General features: G+C 42.8%; 1 protein-coding gene across 1 annotated transcript in view; it reads right to left on the reverse strand.

The window, feature by feature from the left end:
* Positions 1-515: 515 nt before the first annotated feature.
* The window catches only part of fbln1 (fibulin 1), a 32,536-nt gene continuing 19,883 nt past the window's right edge, over positions 516-13,168 (reverse strand). Inside the window, exons 15-17 of the mRNA XM_030054467.1 lie at positions 11,860-12,005; positions 10,829-10,969; positions 516-1,152 (exon numbers count right to left, since the gene is read on the reverse strand). Of these exons, the coding sequence (XP_029910327.1) occupies positions 1,013-1,152; positions 10,829-10,969; positions 11,860-12,005 (427 nt within the window). The 3' untranslated portion in view covers positions 516-1,012. The remainder of the gene's footprint in view (positions 1,153-10,828; positions 10,970-11,859; positions 12,006-13,168) is intronic.

Consider the following 13,168-nt stretch of genomic DNA (forward strand, 5'->3'; position numbering starts at 1 on the left):
ATTTATTATATGCTTATTCATAACCAGATGAATAGCATATTGGAGACAAACTATCTATCTTTATTGCTCCATCACAGAAATTCCATCATTCAAGGATGATCAGGATATTTCAAATATTACCATGGCAAAAAAGGTAAACAAGATAAAAGGTAAAGATTATATTTGTATGTCTCATATTTGCAATCATGCCCAATACTACTCGCATATCCCCATAATGAAACTATTGTGCACAGCATGGTGTTGACAGTGGCAACACATAACTTGGGTATGCCAAATAAAATCAAATTATTAGTATGCATGAATGCACATTTAATGAGTTTATATTATATGTGTTACTGAGAATATCTCTACTTAGCTCCCATTTCTACAAAGAATCTTTCTAAGCATCTGAAGAAATGAAATAAATCTGAATAATAAAAAAGTAATTACTGTAACTAAAAAATAATGTTTATTTCATATAAAACATACATTATCCAATGCATACAGTAAGAAAGGAAACATGAATGCGACAAAAAGGAAGTTTATAATTTCATGATAGACTATTGTTGCATTCAACCACCATGTCCTTTAATGTCATTTCTAAATGCATGCACTTTCAACTTACATCACACTCTGGATGCCCTATTTAGTAAATGACTTCTTATAGCATAAGGTTTCTTCATGTTTAGCTCCATTATGCCAGGTGCAATACACAAGTGCATTTCAGGCTGAGCTTGTCATTAAAACAAAAATCCAAAAAACAAACAAACAAACAAAAAATAGTGCTCTTATGAATGTACAGTTGTAAGCAGCTAGTGGTCTGTCATCACTGAAGAAGTAAAGGGTAATCAAATATAACATTAAAACCCTTGTACTGATCTATTCATTGATCTAACCAAGGTGTACATGCATGTCATTGGTACACTGAAACTGATTTCATCCAAGCAAATTTGTCTTTGTGTCCTCATTTTAAGGAGGGTGCAGTGGCATAAAAGATGCGTTGAGGCATATGGTAAAACTGGGCGTCCACGTCTCAGAACCAGAACTCAGACACGAAGACATAAACATTGATGATGTTCTGGTGAGAGACTCCCTGGGACGTCAGGTTGCTGGTGGACAGTTTCAGCACTATATTCAATGGACCAATCAGCGGCTTCACCTGGCGGACCACGCCTAGAGGATGCAGAAAGAGAAACCACGATGAGTGTCCATGTGTAGTAATAGGAAACAACAGAATAATGCAAGGATCATGTAAATTATAAGCAATTTAACAACATATATGGTTTATTTTTAAAAGAGCAATAATAACAAGAGCATATTACAAGGATTTGCCTGTTGTGTAATACCATGGCTGTTTACGATCATCTTACTTAATTTCCAATATCTGATGGTGAGACTTCCTAAACCAACTCAGCACCCAGCTGTGTCACATGTATGATCACGTATTAATTCTTAATGAATGTTTTATAAGATGTCAGAAGTTACACGAAAGAATGTTCACATGAAATATAGTTTTTCACCATCTAGCCAAAGTCTGGTGATGTACTGAGTGGCTTCATGCAATGACAGAAATGTCAGGACTCTCTGGGTTTTTTTCCTCCCTACTTCCCACCTTCCACCCTCTCCCCATAGACAAGAGACACCCTCGACCATGGTAAAACAGATGGGGGGAAAAAAACACACCGCAACAGAGACCCTAACTATTACCGAATACTTGTGGAATTCATTGGGTGAACATGCGATTACAGGGCAAAAAAACACCAGTGTTTATACAGGCTGTCAGCAGGCCTTTTCTCCGCAGAGGACTGGTGACATTTCAGCTCAGGCCTGTTTGAACAGCCATCGCCACAGCGCAGTCAGGCAGCACAATCACCACACTGTCCCTTCTCTGATTCCTTGCGCCATTCTCTCTTTCATTTTCTTTCCTCCCATGTCTCTTACATGCGTTCATAACTGGTTCAAAATAGTTAGTGGTTTTAGGTAGCGTTCCATGCTCTAAAACGAAGCTTTAATGTAGAGAAGCCTTTCTAAACCACAGTATGGTGACCCAGCAGTTTAATCCAACTTGGATTAAATTGACGATATATCACTGCCTCATTCAGTCTGAATTATGAGACTCCTTTGTGTGGTACTTGTAAAAAAAAAAAAAAAAAAAAAAAAAGTAGTAAGATCCATTTGGCCGCATTCGCCACAGGCAAGATGACAATCCATTATGTGCCATCCACTATGTCCTTGGGGACACTGGCATTGTATGATGGTAGATCCTCCCTCCCTTACTCTGCCTTCTCTTCCCTTCCTGAGGGGGGCTGATGTTTGTGGCACCATCATTGTGGCCCACAATGGTAAATGAGTCCCATGTGTTTGACGGCGGGGAGCAGTCGCAGTCACGCGATACAGCCATGGAGGCATTCCTCCAGGAATCCATCTTTAACTCTGGGAGGGGCAAGCTATAGGAGCTTGACTTGCTGTCTCTCGCTCTCTCTCTCTCTCTGTCACTTTCTCTTGCTCTCTCTCTCTGTGAGCCTGCTCTGTGGGCACACGAAGGATTCCAGAAGATTCGACCGATAAGCGCCTAGAAGAGTGCGGAATGGGGCCCATGTCTACAAGGGTTGCCCCCTTGTTTTGGTGTTTTGGGACTCTGTTGCGTAGTGACACTTGAAAGACGGGAGCGAGACAGGGGTTTTATTGTTTCCAAAGCGTCAGCGCCATTAGAAAGAAGTAACCTTCTCTTGAACCTAACAGCAGCAACAGTAATGTTAAGAGAAAAAATAATGGACATGGAAAAAGAGATCTGGTTTTAAGACTTAAATATAATGTTTAGGCACAAGCCAATTGAGGTGGCATGTCTTTCATCATCCCCTAAAGCATCCACACTCAATAAGGTAAGACGAGGAGATAACTTACTGCACAATATATTGAACATCATCCACGTGCCTCATGACCAAATAGCCATGCAAAAATAATACCCATGCACAGTGAGTTCAGAAGGTTCGAGATTTGTTCTTATGTCTAAATCAAAATCAGTTCACAGGGTTCAGGGCTGAAGCAAACACCCAGTGAAGATGAGCGAGAGCACAATAAAATATCATTATAAGCACAGTATGGACCACCGCAAAGACAGATGGGTTTCAGTCCATAATAGCCCTGTTTTATTGGGAATAGAGTGATGGTTTCAGATCATAAATGTGACCCAAATCCAATGGAGACTCTAAACAATCTTCATAATCGGGGTCAAGTGAGGCTAAGTCATTGCACTATGAGGCTTTTGCACTATATTTCAATGAAACCAATGAAACAATCCTACCTCATAAATAAATCATCAAAACACAGACATCAATTAGATGTGAGTAACGGATGGTGAAGAAAGCCAACAACTTGTATGATATCAAACACGTTTAATTTGAAAATTTATTAAAGGCACGTAAGGAATGGGTCTGAAGCCTTTCAGAGTTGTGTAGGGCACATTCATCTTTCATATTATCATTTGTGCTCTAACTAGTACAAGGACAGCAACGCTGCGCAAAGAGCATCTACAAATTAGGACACTTAAATGGTCAGTTCTGCAGTACTTTTAAGTACATTGATAGCTATTTAACCAGTGAGATGTATCCATGTTACAGTAGTAATTTGTGGCATAGCATGAAACACCTCATTTGTTTAAAAGTATAGCCTTTACTTAACCTCTAGCCTTTGTTTAACTTGGTTTGTTGCACAGCCTTGAGGGCGAGGAAAGGGTAATTATGCTATTACTACACAAGGTCTTGTGTCCAATTCTATGAAATGGAGCTTGATACTAAGTCAATGTTTTCTGACCCCTTGGAAGCCTCAAAGAAATCCTAACAGGATGACTCTGTCTTTCCATAAGCTTCCTATCAGAAGTACAGTGGTATCCTCTATGAGGCAAAGCATCCGCAGTGACAGCTGGGCCTCAGCTAACTCAGTGAACTTGAGGTGAAACCACAACCGCATAATCATCTTTAACATTTCACTCAGGCTGTGAGGCAAAGGCCGCCAGCCACATAACAGGTTGCCTTTGATTGAACACCATGCTACTGTTACCTGTGATTCATATAAATAAACAATGTGAAGTTCGGAAAAAAAACCTAAAACTGACGATTTTGCCATGCAACTGGGATGCAACGTTATATCATCTGTTGTGCTGCGGCCTGAGGTATTCCAGGAGGAGATACAGCTGTAGTGCTGGGAAGGACTGTGGTGTTCCCCAGAGTGTGTCTTTCCATCTCACTGAGGTATCTGCCACAGGGTGCAGAGGTGACCGTGCCGTCTCAAACAGCCACCATCAAACACACAGCTGTATAATCTCCCCGTGCTCCCCAAGACATTCAGCCACACCATAAAATAGCCTCGTAAGTAGAAAATAGCCTTAAATGCATGCTAGTAGAGGAGACACTGCCACAAAACAAAGTGAAGCAAATGCCAGGAGGCATTTGTCATCCTCCATGGCCACGAGGGCTACAATATTGAAGGGTTACATGTAAACAGTACAATTTCGGGGTTTTCTGGTTTCTACAACTCGGCGAGGAAGTGTATGACAAAATCCAAAATGAACGGGTTTAACACCAGAGACAAATGAAAAGTATGCATTGGCCTCACCACAGTATTGTATAATGACACGCTGGTTGTGGCGCGATGCATGCTCTCTGCAGTCAAACCACTGGAGAGTGGCCAGGTGGAGCACTAAGTTCCAGTCTACTGTGAGAGTACACGAATAATAGCTAAGAGGGTGTTCTTTATCGTAATAATAGCCACAATGGTGATGTGGCCAGGTACAAGGTGCAGCTGAGTAGCTTCAGCAAATCCATTAACACAGCAAAGAATACACTCTCTGATATTATGTCCTTTGTACAATGGTAATACACAAATCCTAAAAGTGTGCTTCATAGTAGTGCACATATATAGGATTAGCGGAGTAAATAATTCATTTTTTTTTTTTTTTTGATAAAGCATCCCTCGGGCTGAAACATGTCTTAAACCATTCAGATTTCTTGGCTTAAACCACCTATTGTACAAAGGCTGATTGTATAGGCCCCTCCGGGACCGGATCTCGAGGCACTGAGTGGCCTTTCTTGTGTTTAGGGCCTGGTCATTGGTATATGGTCGGCCAGTCGGGCCAGGCTATCCAAACAAGGCTCTTACCACTCCAAAGGGGGGGCGGGAGCCCTGTGCACCCCTGCTCTGAAAAGCCAGCTCATGTGGCTTGATATTTTAAGGTCAATTAGCGGTGAGTCATAGCTATAGATCTCCCAAATGGCCCATGGGTCATTGTTGGACAGTGTCACTCAATGGGTTGTGACATCATTGAAAAGTAGCCTTAGGGAATGGTTGGTTCTTTTCTTGGACTTTCTGTTTAGCGGTTGTGGGCCGAAGCAGCTGAGATGACATAACATGCACCATTATCTTTACCACAACCTTTGCACTGTATTACCAGTGACCTTTCAAACCTAAGCCCCATAACTAAGAAAGAAAAAATAGAATTCACAATGTAGTTGAAATGGAGAGGATATGAGATTAAAACCTGCTGATTTTAGTATTTTAGGCAAGGATTTGCAATTATAATCTCCAGTATGAGCAAACGTGAACCTTTTTCATATCTACATTATAAATGGAGGAGAAGTTTGGAGCATCTTGATAAGCTTTCACTTCGTTATCTATTTTGGCAAGTATCTACATACGCATAGATAAAAAAGATTATGAATTAGCAAATTCTGACTGATGAACTAAACAAAGCCAAATTTTCTTGAAATCATTTTGACAGAAAAGAAAGACTGATGATGGGTATAAATTAAATAGATCACCAAACCCAGGGAGAGAAGTACTTATGTAAGTCTAGTAAAATATTATGACAGTTTTATTGCAAACAAAAAGACTTTTTGAGTGTGTACATAGAATATGGATGTTTGTGTGCGAGTGTGAGTGTGAGCGAGGGTGCTTCAGTGTGTATAAGCATGACATATGTGAATCACTATCTCTCCATAAGTGTGTTTTTGGTAGAGGACCACCCTGGGGAGGCATGTGTTTGACTGTGGGGTTGTCGGGTGGAGAAGACAGTGTTTTGATTAGTCATACTAATCCCTTGTGGGACAGACACGGATTCTTCATTGGCTTGGTGCGCTCTGGTGGGCCTGCTGCTGCCATGTCGTGATTCATCCAAATGACAAGCTCCTCAAAATGTTAGGAGGAGTTGTCTGCTTATCTCCACTGCTGTCCTCAACTCCTCACCAGTGCAGCCACAAGCCAGAGCCACAAGCTCCACTGGCTCTGAAGTAGTCATGTCTCACACAGTAGGCCCACATTCCACCAGCCACTGTGGAAGGCTGCACTGACGGCTGGGACTACCTGCCTAGAGACAAACTGTCCACTTCCTCTTTCATTCATCTTGCTGTCTGCCTCGCTGCCTGGCAGCACTGTGTAAATGACATAGGAAAAGACATTTATTGTCTGTATGGGATATAAACCACAGAGGCATATTTCTACCTGTATTCTAAAATGAATGGAATGTAGCTGTGGCGTCTCAGTCTTGCAGTCTGTCCAAAACCGGAAAAAAGGATGGATGTGATTCATGAAGAGATGATCTGGGTAAGATACAATCTGTGGTTGTCCAATCAGGACACAAATGATTTCATAAAATTGCAAATGCAATACTTCAAGCTACACATGACTGAATTTAAAAAATAGGCAGCAGTGATTGGACTCCTTAGTTAGTGACTTATTGCAGTGTACACAAACAGCAGTACCGTATTTTTGCTCCATCTTTCACCTCCACCAAGGAGGTGAAATCTGCAGCTGGGCATTTCTTGCCCTGGTCCATCCACCTGTCTATCCATCTGTCAGCCAACAGGATAACTTAAAAGTACTGGACGGACATGCAAAGAGATGATTAACTTTTCTGTCCAGTCAACCACAAAGCGGCATGACAATGGGTGGATCTTAGCATAAATGGGGCCATGGTTTCCAAATGCATCCACATAACAACATAACACACATAACAACACCAACAGGAAAATTGGTCACGGGTCAAGGCAGCACTGACTAATTTTCCCCACTGATTGGATGAAAAGGGTGCATCCTATGACCACCACACTGATGACAGAGGGTGTGGCTCAGCACAAAACGGGGCAGTAAACCTCCAGCTGCAGGCTTAGTGGAGGTCTCTTATCTACTGAATGCCTTCTTGTTACTTCTGAGATTCATTTTGTCACACATTGCACCATCCCATCATCTTCTCATTTTCATACTTGCCACAGGCAAAAGATTGTGACTGGGAGGGACTGGAAGGTTGTTGGTGGTTCTTTTTGCTGAATGAACTGTGGAAAATGCATTGAAAATGCTTAGGTAAAACAGTTCCCACTGTCAGTAAGTACCAAACCCTGAATACTCCAGTATAGCTCAACAACTTATTTGGGGTTTTTGTACTAGGAACTTCCAAAATGTGAATGAATATACATAAATAAAGATGAAAAAACAGGACTACTGTAACATGAACTACCTCCACCAACCCACTACAAGTAATCAGTGAGAAAAGAGACCAAGCATATCAATCAAAATCAGAAAATGGGAGACCACTTGAATCCAAAAGCATAATGTTTAATTTGCTCACACAGTGCGCTAAAAAGGTGCACATAGATGGAGGGAACACAAAAAGTTGGTTATATACAGTCTACACAGCATATAGTGACTTTTTGGCGTTTCCTACCTCCATATGCACCTATTTAATGCATTTCTGAACAGATTAAGTATTATACTTCTAGTGGTCTCCCATCTCCCACTTTTAATTTATATGTTCTTCTTCCCCTTCAAACAGGGGAATCCCCAGCAAAGGGTCAGAGACCACCAACCTGCACTATGCCATATGTTGCAGGAAAACCCTCAAGTCTTTTCCCCAGTTCCCAATTCATTCAATTTTCAAAGCACAGACTCATCCATCCACCTGCTGAATGCCAAAATCATTCATTCCATTATCAACGCTGTTCAAGCAATCTGTCTTTAATCAAAAGTGGATGACGGTGATAGCATGAGTAATGCATTCCTCCACTGTTTGTGTTTCCAAAGTTCATGTAAGATGTGTCAGAAGTGTCGTCTTTGTTGTGAGGATGATATAAATCACCTTAGGGCATCTGCTGTATGTCTACCTGAAGGGATTTTGTGTGGTCGCAGCCATGCTACTGGCTGTCACGGGATACTGTTAAGTGTTTGATTTGTTCTGATCATGTTTTCCAAGCACTGAGAGCGGGTGGTGTTTGCACAGATGCGTACAGCTGTCAGGCTTGTCATCCAGATGTGACATTGCTGGGAAAAGCAGTGATGAATGACCAGCGACTAGGAAAGAGTGGTGTGGCTCTTTCAGTGTGTGGTGTGCAGTTAGCCAATGTCTGTGTGTGCGTGCATACAGCGCATGCGTGCCTGGGTGTGCAGTCAGTGGGTAAGGGGCTTTAAAATAGTGAGTCAGTGAGCAAAATGGAAAACACTATCAGCTAGTCTAATCTATTTAAGAACCGAATTTTCAAGCATTAGCAAACAGCATATCGATTCTAAGGATTCCTAATTGTCTCCTTTGTCCCTTTCAAAAACACTAACAGTGGCCAAAAATAATGGCCAAAGTTACTTTGACTCCACACACTTGTTCATTAGTGGAGCCTCAATGTCTGCTACTCTTCACATCTTACCAAACTCTAATACCAATGTCAGAGGCGCTGGAGATACTGGAAACTAAACTTCCTTATGTGACACGTCAGCCAGCCTCATACAATAGTTACGCAACAGCAGTGTGTCTGCAGGAAAAAGCACTAGCAGCAAAACCCACTAAATAAAACCAAGAGGGCCTTCATCACACCATGGACGTCACACTTCACAGCGGGCAGTCAGTGACCAAAGGCACCAGTGCGCGGTGCCTCAGTAGGGATATATGATGGGCAAGTGATGCTAACATGCGAGAGCTGCATCCAATAAGCATCCAATGGGTTTGGGAGAGAAGTGGCTCCTCACAAACAGGCCTTTCATGTGGTCGTCAGTTTAAGTGCTCTAATGCTCGGCGAGACACTGAGGCCTAGAGTGGGGAAATGGAACAATACATTTAACCACATGAAGCAAAGCACCCAGGATTACTTCTGCACATATTTTCTCTCTCTCTTTTTCTCTTCTTTCACTGACTTGCTCTCACTTTATCTTTTTCTCTGTAATTTTATTCTCTCTCCCTCTCTCCCTCTCTCACACACACACACACACACACAGTGCACTTCAAGACTTGCCCCTGTGAATGAGAGCTGCTATAAACAGGAATTTCTTCTAATTCTTCTTTACACACTCACACACACGCGCGCGCACACACATGCACATACACACACAACATACAGTGCATTCAAAAACAACGCATTATACAGTTATGCAGAATTACAGCATCAGTTAACATTATCAAACAATATAATAACTGCTGTTGTATTTCATCAGTGAATTACGTTTATCACAAGTAACAGACATTTTTTTGTGAATTAGAAGTCTTTCACATGCTTATAGCTCTATTAAAAAATTGATCCATTTATTTTCAGCAACATTTAAGCAGCTATACTGTTTTCATTCCAGTACATTTTTGTCCCATGTACTCGCATGTCCCATGTCCCATGTATTTGTGAGTGTGATAACCAGACATCTGTTTCTGCCCAAGTGTAAAAGAGGAGCACTTGCATGTGCCCACAATCCAGCATGAGCCAATGACAGTCGGGCACTCTCACTCCTTCCACTGTGTTTACTCTCCCTCTCCCTTTCATTCTATAAAGACAGATGTGCGTACTGACAGCCTGTCCCTACATCCATCAGCGAGGGAAGAAGACACTCTCCTTCCACTACCACCCTGCCTGCATCTTCGCACAGCACCAAAACAAAAACACTCAGACAAGCCCAACAATGTGTCATCCTTGGGCCCACAACACCCTCATCCTCCTGGGGCCAAGGCTCAGTTCAGTTCTCCCACAGACGTGCAGCAGCTTTGGGTCACCACCAGACCAAAGGATGGGATGGGCTCCTACCCAAACATGTGTTGTTGTTATACACCACTGAAGATGGTATCTGCCGCTCCTACTTGAACTAGTTCAAAGTCCTTTTGCTTGCTGGCAGTCCCGAGTAAGACAGGTAGTTATGATGGTCACTGCTTGTCAACTGCAGCCAGTCATGCAAGCAAAGATGTGCCTGTGAATGCCTGTGTGTAGATATCGACACTCCTTGGACACATCCCTGCACATGGCAGCCACCATAAGAGGATTATGATCTGCTTGGCACAATCCTAACTGTGGATAGGTGAATTAAGTGCTGTTTTCTTTACCCACAAGAAGAGATAAAGAATTGCCAAATATTTGGAAAAATGGAAATAGTCCATCAGTCTCAAAGGATCAGTCAAAGCACAGCTCTCCAGAGAAACACACACGAAGGGCCCCCATGGAGACGATGACAGCTACATGATGCCACTAGAATACAAAGACCATTAGAGCCATGTCTGAAGCACTTATGTCAGGGGTCCAGAACTTCCTTATGGAAGATTTTTTGCTTTTGAAACACCCTCTCTCTGTCCCCCTCAAGCAGACTTGTATATGCACATGTGAGTTTGGTTTGTTAAAAAAAAAAAAAAAAAAAAAAAAAGGCATGTCAATGGGAAATTAGGTCAGAAAACCGCCTCCTTTGTCAAGCAGCAAATGTAATTTCCAGCCATGGAAGCTGGGGGTTGGTACAGGAGTGAGGTTGCATGGTAGACTGGTATTGTCATATATCTGCAGTTGGTTGGCTCATCCAGACTAGCCAGACCTCACAGCTCACGAAGCACAGCAAAAATCGCTCTACTCACCCACATACATTCCATTCTCGACCCGCTTGATGATGTCGAAGGCATTCTCCACATTGCCCTCCAGGATGTCAAACTTGACATCATAGCTGCCGAAGTGATAGGATCCGTAAGCCGGCACCGTTGTTCTCAGGAAAACAATCTCTGTTGGAAGATAACAATTAGAGACACAAAAAGCTTTTAGAGCCTAAATCCTCATAATTACACTCGCATTGTGCCGCAAGGCTTGTGCCAATTCTGCTTTTTTTTCCAAGAGGAAGACAATAAAATAGGAGACGGGAAAAGTCTGTGTTTATTGTACAATGAGAGGGTCACAGCAAGGTTGACGTTTTTCAATACTGTTGTTCAGCTGAAGGGGCTTTGAGTCCTTTACACCCCAGCTTGGAGCTTATGAGAAACGACAAGGGCTTAACTCCCCATGACGTTGAGCATGAGTGTGTCTGAAACATGCACTGCATAGAGGCCAATAGATGCTTGTCAGCTGTCACTGTCTGCATGTGATTACGGTGGTTACTCATATCCAACCAGCATGGCACTTACTCTCTGGTGTGGGCCAGCCAAGCCCAGACTGGAGAACATCATGGAATAGCTAATTTGGGGTCAGAGGTAGTCATATGGATTCTGACAACTGCAGGGAAATGCAGCTGATGGGACCTCAGAGATTAGGGGAGATAAAACAGGGCTACAGAAAAAAAACAAAGCCTGAGGGCCACATTGACACTGAAAAACCACAAGTTATCATGTTGTCTTCAAATTCGTTGTTTCCAAGGATTTCAGCATAACATTCTGTCACAAGAAGAGCCCTAAAAATATGGGTAAGTGAGGGAAAATGTTGGGCTAGGGATACACAGAGCATTTTTAGGCAATTCAGTTGGTCAACAATACATTACTTTAGCATTTTTGTTTATTCCCATAGGACCTTTCTTTCCAGGAAATATATTTTGACCCTCTGTCACATTGTACTTGTCTATTGTTGGATTGCCCAAAAAGTTCGTGTATCACTACTTAAAGAGCCATGCTGAATCTTTACCTACCCTCTGGCCTTGTGAACTCCCTGAAGGTGGGCATGGAGATGACTGTGTATGACACTAAGTGGACGGGGTCCAAAACACAGGCAACATCACTGGGCTGACAGGACTTTATGCAGCGAACAGTGTCAGAGCGTTCAAGTCTTGCCGTCCTAGAAGGGAGGACACATGCATACCCACACAAAAACAAAAACATGGCCTCTGACCTTTAGGTGAAGTCTATAAAAAGATTATGGAGTCAACCGCCGCTGGTTTGTGAAGTTCACAATAACAGGGCATCCTTGGGAGCAGCCAGCCGCATAATCAAGAATTCAGTGGGCCCGCTGAAATGGCCACTAGACAAACAATATCTGGACAAGACAGCAGGGATGCTGGATACAGCAGTCAACATCAAAGCCAATCAAACTCTATGTGGCTTGGAAGAATAATAAACCAACAACGGCCAAAGCTCATGCCGAAGCCAAACTTTGTAGCTTGTGGAGACTCACATTGCCATTGATGGTTTTCTGATGCACTGTTTCAAGCTGTGTGGGAAGTGAATTACTACACTCACAGAGAATGATCCACAACCTGCTCAGGAAAATATTTGGATTTGCTGAGCATCCCCGGCTTCACATCAGATAATCTCTTGAGGAGGATTTATGGGGCAAGGGAGTGTTCTAAAAGTCTCCTAAATTGTGAGCAACATGACTAGACAACTCCCCAGCCTCTCCCTCGGGCAGCTCTCATCCTATTATTTAGGGCTTTGTTTATTCCACAGCCTAATCAGTGACAGGTCGGAGGGAATGGAAGGCCCCTGCTGGCTCCTAAGACTAACGCCACCTGAAGTATCACTATTCACTACCTGTCTGGTAAGACTTTGAGAGAGGTTTCTAAGGCATTAACAACATCATAAATTTGTCTTTGAAACCCCACTGAATGCTTGATCCTGAGGACAACTGTTGAAACTTACCAAAATGGAAGCCTTGACTCTGCCATCCAAACTGTTAAATTCAAACGTGGTGTTCACAAAGGAGACAAGTCAGTATAGGGTTATATTAGGTTATAAAAACAGCCAAGTTGCCATGTATAAGTCCAGTTAATGTGCATGGCAGCCATATAGCCACATTGTGAGTCATGAGCCGTGGATCTCTGGCTCTCCTCAGGGGACCTATAGGCTGCAGCTCAAAGCCCAGGCCCAGCTTGGGTTGCAGGGTTCCTTTCATGGAGAGAGAGAGGAGAGAAGCCCCTGACAAAAAGTCAAGCCACCACTGGGTAGGGGCTTGTAATTAGCAATTAGCGGGTGGGTCCAAGTTTTGCTTTGGCCCAGGCCAAA

Source organism: Myripristis murdjan, chromosome 6 (genome assembly GCF_902150065.1).
Source record: "Myripristis murdjan chromosome 6, fMyrMur1.1, whole genome shotgun sequence".
Taxonomy (NCBI): Eukaryota; Metazoa; Chordata; class Actinopteri; order Holocentriformes; family Holocentridae; genus Myripristis; species Myripristis murdjan.